Source organism: Schistocerca cancellata, chromosome 2 (genome assembly GCF_023864275.1).
Source record: "Schistocerca cancellata isolate TAMUIC-IGC-003103 chromosome 2, iqSchCanc2.1, whole genome shotgun sequence".
Taxonomy (NCBI): Eukaryota; Metazoa; Arthropoda; class Insecta; order Orthoptera; family Acrididae; genus Schistocerca; species Schistocerca cancellata.
Window position 1 is genome coordinate 785,812,704 of NC_064627.1, and position 18,053 is coordinate 785,830,756.

The 18,053-nt window shown below is 37.9% G+C and overlaps 1 protein-coding gene across 3 annotated transcripts in view; it reads right to left on the reverse strand.

Moving 5' to 3' along the window:
* The window catches only part of LOC126162642 (Golgi-specific brefeldin A-resistance guanine nucleotide exchange factor 1), a 320,165-nt gene that overhangs the window by 150,672 nt on the left and 151,440 nt on the right, over positions 1 to 18,053 (reverse strand). For all 3 annotated transcript variants that reach the window (XM_049919278.1, XM_049919277.1, XM_049919276.1), the window contains exons 22-23: positions 11,249 to 11,408; positions 9,261 to 9,483 (exon numbers count right to left, since the gene is read on the reverse strand). In XM_049919278.1, coding sequence (XP_049775235.1) covers positions 9,261 to 9,483; positions 11,249 to 11,408 — 383 coding nt within the window. The remainder of the gene's footprint in view (positions 1 to 9,260; positions 9,484 to 11,248; positions 11,409 to 18,053) is intronic.

The window sequence follows — 18,053 nt, forward strand, 5'->3', positions numbered from 1 at the left end:
ACAATTTGTACAGAAAGCAGATGGCAGTTATAAGAGTCGAGGGACATGAAAGGGAAGCAGTGGTTGGGAAGGGAGTGAGACAGGGTTGTAGCCTCTCCCCAATGCTATTTAATCTGTATATTGAGCAAGCAGTGAAGGAAACAAAAGAAAAGTTTGGAGTAGGTATTAAAATCCATGGAGAAGAAATAAAAACTTTGAGGTTCACCGATGACATTATAATTCTGTCAGAGACAGCAAAGGAGCTGGAAGAGCAGTTGAACGGAATGGACAGTGTCTTGAAAGGAGGATATAAGATGAACAACAACAAAAGCAAAACGAGGATAATGGAATGTAGGCGAATTAAGTCAGGTGATGCTGAGGGAATTAGATTAGGAAATGACACACTTAAAGTAGTAAAGGAGTTTTGCTATTTGGGGAGAAAAATAACTAATGATGGACAATGGGGTGTAGGGCTTTACATCAGGAAAGAAATGGAACCCAGCGTAGTTGCAATTAGGTATGTAAACGAACGACTGATGTGGATAGATTTGACAGTGTCTAGCAAGAAAATTAGGATTGTGTCAGTATATTCGCATTGTGAAGGGACAGATCAAGATAAGATGGATATTTTTTATGAGGCACTCAGTGATGTAGTTGTTAGAGTAAAGGACAAGGACAGTGTTCTGCTCATGGGTGATTTTAACGCCAGGATTGGAAATCTAACAGAAGGGTATGAAAAGGTTATGGGTAAATTTGGAGAGGATATGGAGGCCAACAGGAATGGGAAACAACTCTTGGATTTCTGTGCCAGTATGGGCTTAGTAATCACAAACTCCTTTTTTAAACATAAGAACATTCACCGGTATACTTGGGAAGGCAGGGGAACCAGATCTGTCATTGACTATATAATAACAGATCAGGAATTCAGGAAGGCTGTGAGGGACACACGTGTATTCAGGGGATTCTTTGATGACACTGATCATTATTTAATCTGCAGTGAAATTGGGATTGTGAGGCCGAAAGTGCAGGAGGTCAGGTCCATATGTAGGAGGATAAGAGTGGAGAAACTTCAGGATAAGGAAATCAGGCACAAGTACTTAACAGCGATCTCAGAAAGGTACCAGTTAGTTGAATGTAGTCAATTACAGTCATTGGAAAAGGAATGGACAAGGTACAGGGACACAGTACTAGAAGTGGCTAAAGAATGTCTTGGAACAGTAGTGTGTAAAAGTAGGATGAAGCAAACAGCTTGGTAGAATGATACAATCAAGGCAGCCTGTAAAAGGAAAAAGAAGGCGTATCAAAAATGGCTACATACCAGAACCCAGGTAGACAGAGAAAGTTATGTTGAAGAAAGAAACAAAGCCAAACAGATAATTGCAGCATCCAAGAAGAAATCGTGGGAAGACTTTGGAAACAGGTTGGAGACTATGGGTCAAGCTGCTGGAAAACCATTCTGGAGTGTAATTAGCAGTCTTCGAAAGGGAGGTAAGAAGGAAATGACAAGTATTTTGGACAGGTCAGGAAAACTGCTGGTGAATCCTGTGGATGCCTTGGGCAGATGGAGGGAATATATTGAAGAGTTGCTCAATGTAGGTGAAAATACGATCAGTAATGTTTCAGATTTCGAGGTAGAATGGGAAAGGAATGATGATGGAAATAGGATCACATTTGAGGAAGTGGAGAAAATGGTCAATAGATTGCAGTGCAATAAAGCAGCTAGGGTGGATGAAATTAAGTCGGAACTCATCAAATACAGTGGAATGTCAGGTCTTAAATGGCTACACAGGATAATTGAAATGGCCTGGGAGTTGGGACAGGTTTCATCAGACTGGACAAAAGCAGTAAACACACCAATCTTTAAACATGGAAACAGAAAAGATTGTAACAACTACAGAGGTATCTCTTTAATCAGTGTTGTAGGTAAAATCTTCTCAGGTATTGTTGAAAGGAAAGTGCGAGTATTAGTTGAGGACAAATTGGATGAAAATCAGTGTGGGTTTAGGCCTCTTAGAGGTTGTCAGGACCAGATCTTTAGCTTACGGCAAATAATGGAGAAGTGTTATGAGTGGAACAGGGAATTGTATTTATGCTTTATAGATCTAGAAAAGGCATATGACCGGGTTCCTAGGAGGAAGTTATTGTCTGTTCTACAAGATTAAGGAATAGGAGGGAAACTTTTGCAAGCAATTAAAGGTCTTTACATGGATAGTCAGGCAGCAGTTAGAGTTGACGGTAAATTGAGTTCATGGTTCAAAGTAGTTTCAGGGGTGAGACAAGGCTGCAACCTGTCTCCACTGTTGTTCATATTATTTATGGATCATATGTTGAAAACAATAGACTGGCTGGGTGAGATTAAGATATGTGAACACAAAATAAGCAGTCTTGCATATGCGGATGACTTAGTTGTGATGGCAGATTCGATTGAAAGTTTGCAAAGTAATATTTCAGAGCTAGATCAGAAATGTAAGGACTATGGTATGAAGATTAGCATACCAAAAACGAAAGTAATGTCAGTGGGAAAGAAATATAAACGGATTGAGTGCCAATTAGGAGGAACAAAGTTAGAACAGGTGGACGGTTTTAAGTACTTAGGATGCATACTCTCACAGGATGGCAACATAGTGAAAGAACTGGAAGCGAGGTGTAGCAAAGCTAATGCAGTGAGCGCTCAGCTACGATCTACTCTCTTCTGGAAGAAGGAAGTCAGTACCAAGACTAAGTTATCTGTGAACCGTTCAATCTTTCGACCAACTTTGTTGTATGGGAGCGAAAGCTGGGTGGATTCAGGTTACCTTATCAACAAGGTTGAGGTTACGGATATGAAAGTAGCTAGGATGATTGCAGGTACTAGTAGATGGGAACAATGGCAGGAGGGTGTCCACAATGAGGAAATCAAAGAAAAACTGGGAATGAACTCTATAGATGTAGCAGTCAGGGTGAACAGGCTTAGATGGTGGGGTCATGTTACACGCATGAGAGAAGCAAGGTTACTGAAGAGACTCATGGATTCAGCAGTAGAGGGTAGGAGGAGTCGGGGCAGGCCGAGGAGAAGGTACCTGGATTCGGTTAAGAATGATTTTGAAGAAATAGGTTTAACATGAGAAGAGGCACCAATGTTAGCACTGAATAGGGGATCATGGAGGAACTTTATAAGGGGACTATGCTCCAGACTGATCGCTGAAAGGCATAATCAGTCTTAAATGATGATGATGATGATTATGATGATGGTCGAAGTAGAGAGGATATAAAATGTAGACTGGCAATGGCAAGGAAAGCATTTCTGAAGAAGAGAAATTTGTTAACATCGAGTATAGATTTAAGTGTCAGGAAGTCGTTTCTGAAAGTATTTGTATGGAGTGTAGCCATGTATGGAAGTGAAACATTGACGATAAATAGTTTAGACAAGAAGAGAATAGAAGCTTTTGAAATGTGGTGCTACAGAAGAACGCTGAAGATTAGATGGGTAGATCACATAACTAATGAGGAGGTATTGAATAGAATAGGGGAGAAGAGGAGTTTGTGGCACAACTTGACAAGAAGAAGGGGCCAGTTGGTAGGACATGTTCTGAGGCATCAAGGGATCACCAATTTAGTACTGGAGGGCAGCGTGGAGGGTAAAAATCTTAGAGGGAGACCAAAAGATGAGTACACTAAGCAGATTCAGAAGGATGTAGGCTGCAGTAGGTACTGGGAGATGATGAAGCTTGCACAGGATAGAGTAGCATGGAGAGCTGCATCAAACCAGTCTCAGGACTGAAGACCACAACAACAACAACAACAACAACAACAACAACAACAACATACAGTAGGTTAATTAAGCAAAAACCGAAGGCAACACAATACACTTAGTTCAATAAACAATGCCAAAAATTAAATACTACAGCAAAACACATGTATCAAATCAAGAAGTACTCATCTGCAGCAAAAAAAGAAATTAAAAAGTGATACACAAGTGAATCTCACATATTCTACACTCCTGCGAGTTTGGCGTTTATGATAACTAAATATGTGAACAATTGTGTAACATTATGCAGGACATGTATGTACACCAAAAACACAAAATAAATAACCTATGCAGTTGTAGAGCAGCTGTAACTATAAAATCTGAACAAAACTTTTCAGAATAAGTAGTAAATCTATATGAAACAGTTTTTTCCATGAATAAAATGGGAGTCCCAGTAAGAGGTTTCAAGTATGCCCCTCACACTGAACATTCAGAGAAACAGATGTACTGAAAGTTGATATAGAACACAGTGTAAACAAAGACACTGCAACCAAACACATAGTAAAACATGATGCAGTATACAAAAATAGCTTAAGTTAGACACTCTTACATCACAATCTAAGGAGCACAACACACTGAAAACCAAATGAAGATAATTACTAACAATAACATTCTCACAAAAGCAGATAAATTAGTACGGTAATTGGATTCTCAAGGACAAAAGTGATTATCTTGAGGAAGTGAAACAACTCCTCACATTTATTTCATACAATATCCTCACCAGAAGATCCCACAAAACGTTTTAATGGGGAAATTAAAACTTAACCAAGACCTGTAAAAGCGTAATACCTGAATACGAAGCTAAGTATTTGATCAACATGAACCAAGTAGCTCCTAAACTTTGTGGGTTTCCTAAACTACATATGGAATGTCAACCTTTTCAACCTCTTGTGCCAACTTACATCCCACCAAATTTAAATCTAAGTTTGTGAGTGTAAATTCAGTGGACCCTTGTTAACAAAATGAAAGACCTTCCTATGCCACACAGTGCAAAACTACAATCTTTTGATAACCGGTTATTTACAAACATACCAATCAAATAAGGCCTTGATATTTTGACAGAACAACTATACGGAGGAGGTGTCAACCTTGTACAACATAAGACATACACGGACAGCCCCCTTTTAGCATAATAAATCTTCATGGACCATTTATTAAAAAAGAACAGTTCCTACACAATTAACCACTCACTGTCAGTATTAAATATTAGTACAGATATGTAGATGGTGTGTTGTGTCTGTGGATTGGTATCAAGAGATAAGTGAACACATTCCTGGAACACAAACTCTCAACACAGAAACAAACAGTTTGCCACGGAGATTGATTAAACATCCATTAACTCCTTAGACCTCAACACAGGTCTCACTACACACACAGTTTCAGAATTTACAGAAATCCATCACAACATACAGGGAAATACCCTCATGTTCACAAAATCCAGTATCACACAAACATGCTACCTTCCATTCCATGGTGCATTGTGTTACAAACATACCAATGTCAAAAGGGAATTTTCAGACAGAATTAGACACCGTTAAATGCATGGCATCAAACAATTGCTATATCTCCGAATTAACTGACAACATTCTGCATATAAAACAAAACAGCAAAATGTTGTCCTATGTGCACGACCTCTCTGCAGCAACGGTCATACCTAAAACCAACCGGTGTACTATCCCATATTTAGGAAAGCTATCTGACAAACTAGCCAAAACACTCAAAACCTACAAACTTCATTTTATGCAAGATGTACTGCAGCTCATATCCTATTCAACAGCAAGGACGAAACAGATTTGTTAAGTAACATTCATGTTTATAAAATCACTTGCAATCCCTGCAGCAAACTGTAAATTGGTCAGACAGGAAGCACCATAATTAGGCTGACTTAACATGAATGCAGATGGAGATTACGTAAGTCAGACTCCACATTTGGCGAATATGGGCTGAAGGACGGACACAGATACGAAGTCCACACAGAAGTACTACATACAGCCAGCAAAGGAAGGAAACTGAGGCTGCTAGAAGCAGTTGAGATAAACCAAAATTTTGCTAAAAACCCTGAGCTGGTTCTAAATGATCATTTACAGCTGAGCACATCCACACTTAAGTTTCACATGATGCAATCAACCAGTCACAGACCTATAGACTGCCACAATGACACACACTGCTACACAGAATTAATAATAAATGAAAAGCACCAGTTTGCTTTTGTTCTACAATATTATTTTTATTGCTAACCGGTTTTCGGCTTACAAGGCCATCTTCAGGCATTTACTGAGTATTATCAACAAAGAAGTTAAATATTAGCAGACAACATTGGAAGAGAAGTAACACATCTAGAGTGAACTAGAAACATACGGTGAGTAACATCTTTGCAATGAAATAGTAAAAACTGAACAGTACATAAATAACAATGGAGTTGACAGGAAATACACAACCAATTAAATTTTTTTAATTGGTTGTGTATTACTTTCCATGTTTCATACCTCTTGATGCAGCCTTGCCTAGTACTAATTTTATCTTATTTCAATAGTTTTGTTTATCAATAGAAACTGTTATGAAGCATGCTATTCTTATTTTGTGCTAAAGGTTTTCCTGTCAACTCCATTGTTATTTATGTACTGTTCAGTTTTTACTATTTCATTGCAAAGATGTTACTCACCATATGTTTCTAGTTCACTCTAGATGTGTTACTTCTCTTCCAATGTTGTCTGCTAACATTTAACTTCTTTGGTGATAATACTCAGTAAATGCCTGAAGATGGCCTTGTAAGCCGAAAACCGGTTAGCAATAAAAATAATATTGCAGAACAAAAGCAAACTGGTGCTTTTCATTTATTATTATAATGTTGTTCTACCAAGAACCGACAGAATATTCTGTTAATACACAGAATTAAAATACCAAAGAATTTCCTATTCCTTATCTCTCTCACAAACTACAACAATATAAATTGTAATACTGTAATAATGTGTATTTTAACCATGTGCTGTGTTTAATCCTGCCCACTGCATAAAACGTAATATGCGATGAAAAGCAAGTTTGTTGCACAACATAAGTTACTTGTGCTGTTACACAGTTCTCAATCAATGTAATGAACTCACAAACTATGGCATCATAACCATATAACCTGTAATCCTGTAAGACAGTGTATTTTAATTATTGTGTATAATATTGTTTATTGTGTAAAGTTTAATTTACAATGTTAAAAATTTGTTGCACAAAGAAAACAAAGAGTGGTCAATTTAACAGTTTCTCAGCCAATTTCAAGACCTCACACACTTTAGCATTATAACCATTTGACCTATTATACTGTGTAGTTTAATTATCTGTTGTTCTTAATACTGTACATTGGGTAAAGTGTAATTTCAACATTATGAAACAAGTTTGATGCACAACTCTGTTGGCAAGTGGATTGTATCTTTGCTTATAATGTTTGGTTTCCTAAGAACTAGTGTCCCTTCCAGATGCTAGTAAGTTGTTTACTGAAGATGGCCCATTAAGCTTGAAACTAGTTGAAATAAACAAAAAAATCAGTACAACAAAGACAGTGTACTTGTTATTCAACTTTAATATGACATTTTCTGTGAAAAGTTACATTCACTACATAAATTATTGGGTCAAATTTTACTGAGAAATTTAAAATAAATATAGGATCATTAAAAATAAACAATTTTTCAAAATTTTAAAACAAAGTGCATGACTAAATTGCAATATGGTATTTTCTAAAGAGGGGCGTAAAGTACACGACCCCCACCCCCCCCATCACCACCCACTGGTGATGCAAGGGTTAACCTTCATTTACCCACAACTTCTTTAAAATACAGGGTTATTTTAAATGATGGATCCATTTTCAAAAATTCATATGTATTCAAGTACAAATCCAAAATGAACAAGCTTTATAACAGAGAAAAGAGGAAGTTTCAATCTTTTTGGCAGGTGGTGACAGTTTCAGAACGGGCCAGTACAGTTCGCGCGGCAAAAGGGCCGTCATTCCATTTCACTGTCAGTCGTGAGTGAGATGGCAACTGTGGAGCACAAGGTTTTCTGCATTCTTGAGTTTGCAAAAAGTGAGTCGCAAATTGCAGTGCAGCAGACATTTTGTACCAAATTCAGTATTCAACCAACAACTCGCAAAAGCATTAGCTGTTGGTTTAAGCAATTGAAACAGACTGTGAGTGTGTGCAAAGGAAAAAGCACAGGCCGACCGCATGTGTCAGAGGATGTTGTCAGACGGATTCAAGAAAGTTTTGTGCTCAGTCCCAGTAAGTCTCCCAATAGATCCAATCGAGAACTTTGAAAACCCCAAGCAACTGTATGGAAAGTTCCGAGATGGCACTTGCTGCAAAAGCCCTACCGATTACAACTTGTGCAGGCTCTCAACCCCAATGACAAAGAGAAGTGTCTCACATTTTGTGGTTATGTGCTAACGAAGATGGAGGATGACATTTCTACAGCATGTAATTTTTAGCCCTGAAGTGACATTCCACCTTAGTAGAAAAGTCAGACAGACACAATGTTGGCATATAGGGTTTCGAAAATACATATTCACCATTCCAATGCGAAAGAGACTACCAAAGAGCAACATGTTCTGTGCCATATCCCGTACAAAGGTTTATGGATCATTTTTCTTTGCAGAAAGAACTGTAACGGGAATCATGTACCCGGACATGTTGGAACAATGGATGTTCCCTCAAGTTATGGAAGATTCCCAGGACTTCATTTTCCAACAGGACGGAACTCTGCCTCATTGGCACCGTGATGTATGAGGCATTTTGAGCATTTTCCAACAGGATGGAGCTCCACCCTATTGGCACTGTGATCCACGAGGCTTTTTGAGTGGCTCCCTTCCTCAGCGCTGGATCAGTCGCGGGGGACTTTAGGACCTGGCTCTGCAATTCTGGCTACAGAGATCTCCTGATCTCACACCCTGCAACTATTTCTTATGGAGTTATGCGAAGAAAGCTGTTTCCTCCCAGCTCTAGCAACCACTTGAACGATCTGTGGAACCAGATCACTGCTGCCGTGCACTCAATAACAGCAGATATGGTTTTGCGTCTGTGGGACGAGTTTGGCTACCGTGTCGATGTTTGCCGTGCAGCCAACAGTGGCCAAATTGAACATTTATTACATTTCTAATTATTAAATGATTATTAAAAACTAATTAATTAAAAATTATTAAATTTATTAAATTGATAAACATTATGAAAAAACTTTGAAACCTCCTCTCTTCACTGGTATAAAGCTTGTTAATTTTGGATTTGTACTTGAATAAATATGAAGTTTTGAAAATAGGTACATCATTTAGAATAACCATGTATATTTAAGCAATTATGTTTCTTTTCATTCTGCCCCCAAACAGGCGCGCGCACGAGCGCACGCACGCACGCACACACACGCGCACGCACACACACACACACACACACACACACACACACACACACACACACACACACACACACACACACACACACAATTTATTAAGAGCAGTACAAACCTTGTTCATCCGGAAGGCCATTGTTGTCACCTACCACTCTTGGTGGATGTGCTCCTGCACCCACACATTCAAGCAGGGTAAAAATAATAGTCCAGTCAGTTTCTGAATGAATATTAGCAGCACTTGTCTTTAAAAGCTCATATAATCCATAAGCTATCTGACGAGAAACACGGAGAAGTGGTAAAGGTTTCAGCAAGAGCAACATTCTTAAAGAGTGAAGAACCTGAAAAATGTATCACACAAAACAATTAAATCTACCAAAGGCTGTTTAATGAAACTAAATTACAAAAAAATTCAGAATTAAGAATACCATAATCCAAATAAAAACCTAAAAATGACAACAGTAACTAATCTTTTTCAAATTAAATTAACTTAAATCAAATGTACAGAATTGATAGCGATCAAATAAATGTAATGCGCTGGCATGAAATAACAGTGGAACCTGCTCAAAAATGATAAATCTGCACTGTAATGAATGGAAATTTGTACTAAAGTGATATTCAAACCCAGACCACCACCTGGCAGTAAGATGGATATATGGCTCGAACATACACAGTAGGCTGAAAGATATGATATTAAAAAACAGCACTCATCATTTTTACATCTTCATTTGGTATCCTCTACTCTTTTCCATGCAAATAGTTCATACATCTTTCATCAACCCCATTCTAATGTTGCGCTCTGGTGCTTTAACGTCTCTCTCCCTTAGAGAACCTGTCAGTCTGTAAAACCTCATTTGGCCTAATCAAAACTGAGAGGTTCCTTTATTTTATGATCTTCTTTCCCAACTTTCTTAAAGGAAAATTAGCTTTCATCCATCACAATTTATACAAAATGTCTTTAGCTCTTGCAATTTCCTCATCTGTTTGCACACATTGCTTCAGTAACCATCTCTTTCTTTCCTTACCACTCTTACATTACACTCTGTTCTGCAGAATGGCTGTGTTGTGCATGCTATGGTTATTTTGCTACAAAAGCCTACCTCTATGTTTCATCTGTTATACTACTACTACTACTACTACTACTAATAATAATAATAATAATAATAATAATAATAATAATAACTCATCCACAATGGAAAAAATTCATAAAAGTTTATTGCTGTAAGTTGTATCCTATAACATGTTGTTTAAAATGATATGAAACTAGAAACAGTTTAATGTTTCTTTCATTTCAATCTTTTACTTATCTTTAATCTTGTGGTCTCACAATATCTCTTTATAAACAACAACCACATCATAGCTAATACTTTTTAAGGTTGAACTACAGAACTGAGTACTGAATGTGTTCTGTTCTGAAATACATATATATATATACATTTTTAATACATTATTAGTGATAATTTCATTGTCACAGTGGAGCAGCACCTCTACACTGCCCATGGTCATTCTTTTTCACAAAAATCTCACTGAAAAACATAGTAACTTTAGAAATTCATAGCTCAAACTAATCAATTTCAACAAAGTGAAAATACACTATGCACTTCTAAAATGTGTAATAGTGTTTGGTCAAGCCAAAATGCCATGGAAAGAGTTATTCCCCTCACTCATTCTTTTCACTTCTATTCTTAATTTACTGACCAGAAGACCAGTTCACTAAGCATTTATGAATTACACGAAGTTGTAGTGTTGCAATTCATTAACAAATATAATATTTCACAAAGAGCTCTTATACAGATAACTATGCTATCATATCTGTTAGAGACTGCTGTAGCCTAACCCTTTGACCTAACACCGATGTCAAGCACAGATGGTGTTAGATACATCATATACGACAAATACGCTGTGCATTCTTTACATGGTTCTCTAGCTAAGAATAATCTAGTACTGATTGTGTAAGCGATGTTCTTATTGGAACTAAGATTGGCAACAAAATTTCTGCACACACATTTACGATATTCCAATGTCGACCTGGTACAAGTAAACCTACAACATTATAGAATTTGAAGAGGTACAAATGAACAGGAATAAATAGGTATTTCATCTCACCATAGGGCTCATGTCTTCTCTTCGCATAAGTCGAATGGCCAATCGCAGCAAACCAACAACAGACCTCTCCATCAAGAAACAATGATCACAAGCTGAGGCACTCATTACTAGACTATACATATGATCTCTTACGACCTGCCATATTGAACTCACACGATCCCTGTAAAATAATCAAAAAGGACCTAATGACAAATTTGAAATGAGAGTGGACAGGGAGGAAATGGAAGGAGCAGATTTGGTTACTTTGCAGCCAAAAATTAATGTATGTACAAGAAGTTCATTAAAATAAAAATTAAAATAATGAAACATAAATTTCATACATGAAATCTGCTTTAACGGTGACAAGAAAATGACAAACAAGAAAAGCAAATCATTCCATTAAGCCTGCGGATTTCAAAAATTACCTTTAGGATAACATACATTTTAGAGGAAACTTCAAGGCTACTGAGAAATGACACTATTCATTATGCTATAATTTCATTTACTAGTATTTTGCTATTTTCTTTTTCTTTCTTTTCAAATGGACAGTCCGTGCATCATTTCTGCTTGATCATGAATTGTTACACTTGTGTTAGATATATGCCACAAAACCTTTAAAAAAATGTTTCAGCAACTGACACCATAAAATGGCATTAAAGACAGAAAGAGAGAGATTGCTAAGTCACAATGCAATAATGTTAATCACGAAAGGCATGTGTGTATTGTCACAGCCATAGCCCTGTTTACACCAACTTTTTGAACTTGAACCCAGTAATTTGGTGTTTTCATGTATGATGAATAACAAAAGTTGTCTAACTGGAGGCTTAATTTGATTTAGTTTCGATTTCCAAGCAGTTCTTTTATATTCAGTATCTTGAGCAGCTTATTCACAGCCATCTTTTTATCACTTTCTTCTCTTCCAACTATCCCTTTTTCTACTCTCTGAAAAGGCATTTATATTCTCAGACAACAACCTTTCACTGTATTTACATATCTTCCCTTACAGTTTTACCTGCTTCTTTAGTAAGCAGACTTCTGTTCCTGATGTTTTAACATAAATTTGCTTAAGTATTCAGCTATAATCTTACAATGGAAAATCCAGGATGGAATAATGACCATATTATGAAAAGGATAGAATGCTACTCACCATGTAGCAGAGATGTTGCAACAGAGAGACACAACAAAAAGACAGTCGAACAAGTAATCTTTTGGCCCAAAAAGTCATTCATCTGAATTAAGACAACATACACATGCACATTCATGCAAACTAAAATCACAAACTGCATGAGTGGCATTTGCGTAAGAGTGTGTGTGTTTCGTCTCATTTAGAAGAAGATCTTTTTGAGCTGAAAGCTTACTCTTTTGATTATCTTTTTGTTGTGCCTATCTCCAATATATGGTGAGTAGCAATCTATCCTTTTCATAACACTGTCAGCTATAATCTAACCTTGAATATCAGCAGATAAGGTAAATGGTCGTAGCATCTAGATGGGTAAATAGTATCAGAAGCTGCATGTTTCCAAATTAAACTAGAGAATCAGAAAGTGACTGGCATATACAACATATTTTTTGAGACTGGCTCAATAGTTCCTTGTTGTGGGATCATGTCAAAGTTAAATTTGATTAAATATTAGTAGAAGCAGCTCAGAATATCTGGTTCTAGCACAGCAAATGAGTGATTTGCATCATAATGGTCCCAAAATATATAAGGCAGTAATGTGACCCCTGAAAGTTGAACGTCAGCGCATGCATCATAGCCATCAACAAAATTTTAGGAAACATATTAGCAATGTCCTTGCCTAACAGCTCTCAGTAATGACAATGGATCTAATTACTCCAGTCTTGCTGTAGTTAGAAAAGTGAAGAAGTTGGATAACCTGTTTCACTACGAGATTGATTAGCAACAACTGAAGTATTATCTGGAAGTATGTTACAAAACAGACAGAAAAAAATCCATTTTTATTTAGGGAATAGACTCACTATATCAAATTACTAGTATCACAGTCATTATTTTTGTGCACAACTGCTACAAAGTGAAAAATCTCCGAAACACACAACTAAAGTTCTAAAAACCTTCATCTGTCTTGTTGTGTGCTGCTATCACCACACACAATGAACACCAGAAACTGGTTAAACAGTGACTGAGGATGAGGAGTGCATCAAATTAGGAGACATACAAATCAATCATTCTTGTCTCAGTGATCCAGACAGACCCTGCAGACAAAGGTTTCACCATGTCGCAAAAAAAAAAAAAAGAAGATATGAAGCACTTCGTTCACGAACTCTCGACCATCACCACCACCACCACCACCACCACCACGTTGCTGATGCCACTCCTTATATGCCATATGCCATGATCCCTCTGTGCTCATGGCCTTGCCGCTGTTGAACAACAGTTCTCCCAAAATCCTTCTAACTCCTAAAGCATCACCTCACCCCTTACACATCTAGCTACATCTTCACGCATAACCACTTCACCTTTGCAGGGAAGACATAAAAAACAATTTGCAGCAAGGCCATAGGCACCAGTGTCGCATCCTCCCATCCCACTATGCCAACCTGTTTACAGTCTATCTGAAGGAAAACTTCAAAGCCACCTGAAAACCGCAAATGGCTTGTCAGGTTCTGGTTCACTGATGACATCTTCATGATCTAGACCCAGGGCCAAGACATCCCATTCACATTCCCCCCACCCAGCCCTCCCCAATCCAATAAGCCATCTTCCCGGACATATAACTCCACATCTCTAACGGCTTCATACCTCTCTCCATATTAAGCCCAAACCCTGCAGTAGTTGCAGGAATTACGTAAGTGACCCACCTGCGGAAATTCAAAAAAATTTGAAAATCAAGTAGTGACACTCCTTTGAGCCTCTGTGTACTTTAAGACTGATTGTTGGGGGACCTACTCAGCATAGTGCAAGTGCAGGTCACTTCTTGTGCCACAGGAGCTTGTTAAAGGCTGTGATCTACCATTGTAATATGCACAAACTATTACTTAAGTATTTTTGGAACACATTTTTTTTCCCCTAGTCCATTTTTTCCTCACTTTGTTGGAATATGTTTATTATATTAACTGATTATTGTTTTACAGCATACAAACATTTAAAATAATCATGTAGTTTGATTTAATTTTAGCAAAATTATGGATCAGAGGCAAGAGGCTCGAATTCTAGCGTTGCTGAAGAAGACTGAGGAGAAGAAAGATAATCCTCACGAATTCTAGTGATGCAGATTATGTTCTAGGACAGCAAGACCATCAGCCTGAGTCTGAGCAAGAGAAAGAAGCCACTAGTAAGGCATCTGAAAACAGTCCTGAATTTTCACGTCATGAACCATCCCAGAGAAGTAGGTAGGTCGATTCTAACACTTGTGTAGGTGACATGATATGGTCAAAGACTACTACTCTGAATGTAGGACCAAGTAGAACTCTTAACACTGAATATGTGGTTCCTCATCCTAAAGGAACTGCAAACAGAAAACTACTACTGAAGATTGCACATCCCTTTTTGGTAAATAATATTATTGACCTCATAAGTCACATACACTAACATAAAAATAGACCATATCAAGAACAATTATCCTTTTGTGTATGTATTTGACTACACTCAAACAAAGTTCTTATCAGAACTTTGCAGTTTGATAATGCTGACGGAGAACTTCATGCAAAAATTGACAAATTCGCCCCAATACATGAAGTATTTTGTATGTTCCTTACAAATTTTCAACACTATTGTGTTCCAGAGTGCTGAAACGACTTTGGATGAACAGCTTTTGACATTCAGGGGACACTGTCCATTTAGGCAGTATATTCCCAGCAAGCCCACAAAATACAGAGTGGAGGTATTTGTGCTTGTCCATGCTCACTACCCATATACTTTCAACTTGGAAATATATGCAGGCCTACAATGAGAAGGGCCATATCACTACAGTAATGAAAGAGATGATGTGGTCATGAGAATCATACATCCTGTGCTCGGCAAAAACATCAATATAACAATGGACAACTGGTTCTCTTCACTTCATGTTGCTAAGCAGCTGTTTGAAAGTAGAACAACCATGGTCCATGGTTGCCACAGTGCGGATGGACAAGAGAGACGTCCCCAAAGACTTGTGTGTGGCAAACGGCAATCCAATAAATTCTTCAAAATTTACCTTCCATCCCCCTTGCACATTGGTTTATTACATGTTGAACACTAACAAAGCGGTGATTGATGTCAACAATACACAATGACACAAAAATCGATGCAGATACAGGATCTGAAAAGAAACCAGAAATAATAAGCTAATACATCTGTACGAATAATGATTTGGATGTAGTTGATAAGATGTGCATGCTATATGACATATCCATAAAATATGGTACGAGGTCATCATCTTGAATTTCTGATTTCCTGCACCTTAGCACCCTCAATGGCACTTTGCATTCACTGCATTTATGCAGTGAACCATAACTACAGAAATCAGATGGCAGTTATAAGAGTCAAGAGGCATGAAAGGGAGGCACTAGTCGGGAAGGAATGGTGACAGGGTTGTAGCCTATCCCCAACGTTATTCAATCTGTTCATTGAACAAGCAGTAAAGGAAACAAAAGAAAAATTTGGAGTAGGAATTAAAATCCATGGAGAATAAATAAAACTTTGAGGTTTGCTGATGATAAAGCAAAGGACCTGCAAGAGCAGTTGAACAGAATGGACAGTATCTTGAAAGGAGGATATAAGATGAACATAAAAAAAGCCAAACGAGTGTACTGGAAGGTGGCCAAATTAAGTCTATTGATGCTGAGGGAATTAGATTAGGAAATGAGACACTTAAAAGTAGTAGATTAGTTTTGCTACTTGGAGAGCAAAATAACAGATGATGGTCAAACTAGACAGGATATAAAATGTAGACTGGCAATGGCAAGGAAAGCGTTTCTGGACAACAGAAATTTGTTAACATCGAGTATAGATTTATGTGTCAGCAAGTCATTTCTGAAAGTATTTGTATGGAGTGTAGCCATGTATTGAAGTGAAACATGGACGATAAATAGTTTGTACAAGAAGAGAATAGAAGCTTTCAAAATATGGCGCTACAGAAGAATGCTGAAGATTAGATGGATACATCTCACAACTAATGAGGAGGTATTGAATAGAATTGGGGAGAAGAGGAGTTTGTGGCACAACTTGACCAGAAGAAGGGATCAGTTTGTAGGACATGATCTGATCCGAGGCATCAAGGGATCACCAATTTAGTATTGGAGGGCAGCGTGGAGGGTTTAATCGTAGAGGGAGACCAAGAGATGAATACACTAAACAGATTCATAAGGATGTAGGTTGCAGTAGGTACTGAGAGATGATGAAGCTTGCACAGGATAGAGTCGCATGGAGAGCTGCATCAATCCTGTCTCTGGACTGAAGACCACAACAACAACAACAACAACAACCACAACCATAACTACACTGCTGTTTGACATTGAGATTTCCTTATTTACCTGTCCCTGGTTGAAACCTCTGGCTCACTGAAGATTGGGAAAAAAAAGTTACCAAGAAGACTGTCCTTCAAAATAAAATACTCTGTCATTCCTCTGGTGCACAGCCAGACATCAACTTTGGGAATGACACAGAGGAGTCCTGTGGATCATTGTTATTACAGCGGAAGTTCACAAAATAGTAGTTCACAAAATAGTAGTACACGAAAAGTGTGTACTAAATTCATTTGGCCCAACTGTTGTAAGATCACCTGTACGTCTTGTTCCAAAAACCATTATTAGTTAGTACTTATAGAAATCCGTATTTTTCAGACTAAATCAAAGCCAATGATGTTATCTTCATTTAAACTGTGGCTTGTTATTATTTTTTTTTCAAATATGAGGTAATATGTTTACTTTGTGCTGATAGTTTTCTTAGACCCCACAAAGGCCAACACACAAAACAAAATTCATCATCATCATCATCATCATCATCATCAGTGTTCTGTCAAAAGGCAGGTTTTCAAATGGTAGTTTTCCAGGCTGCCCAGTCTTCTGCCATCCTCTTCAGGTCTGCATAGTTTCCTCTTCCGTTTATGTCATCTATCATCTCGTATCTCCTTTGTCTCAGTCTTCTCCCACAAACCAATCCTTCCAAAGCATCTGCTAGCAAGCACTCCCTTCTCAGTGAATGTCCCAACCAGTTCTTTTTCCTCTCTTACAACCTTCAGCAGACACCTTCTCTTCCCAACCCTTTCAATTACTCTTTCATTACTCACTCTTTCAATCCAGCTTATTCTCTCCATTCTCCTCCACATCCACATCTCAAATGCTTCTAACCTTTTTTCATCCTCTCATCTCAGCATCCATGTTTCTGCCCCATATAGAGCAACACTCCAGACAAAACATTTGCCAAGCCTTTTCCTTAGACCTTTATCTAATTTGCCACATAAGAGTCTCCTCTTTCTGTTGAATGCCTCCTTCGCTGTGGCAATTCGAGCTTTCACCTCCTGGTGACATCTCAAGTCTTCAGTTATTGTGCTTCAAAGATATTTAAATGCGCTTACTTGGCTAATGGTAGATTGTCCTATTTTAATATTGGACAGTCTGCGTCTTGCACTGATGACAATACTCTTTCGTTTTGCTGTGTTTATTTGCATCCCATATTCCACACAAGCTTCATTCAGACCTTTCAGTATGTTATTCACTGTCTGCTCACTTTCTGCCATAATACCACATCAGCAGCGTATCTTATACATTCTATTCCCTTTCCACCAAAACATATTCCTCTTTTCCCATCAAAGGCTTTCGAAATAATCTCTTCAAAGTATGCATTAAACAACAGTGGGGAAATGCAACAACCTTGTCTAACACCTCA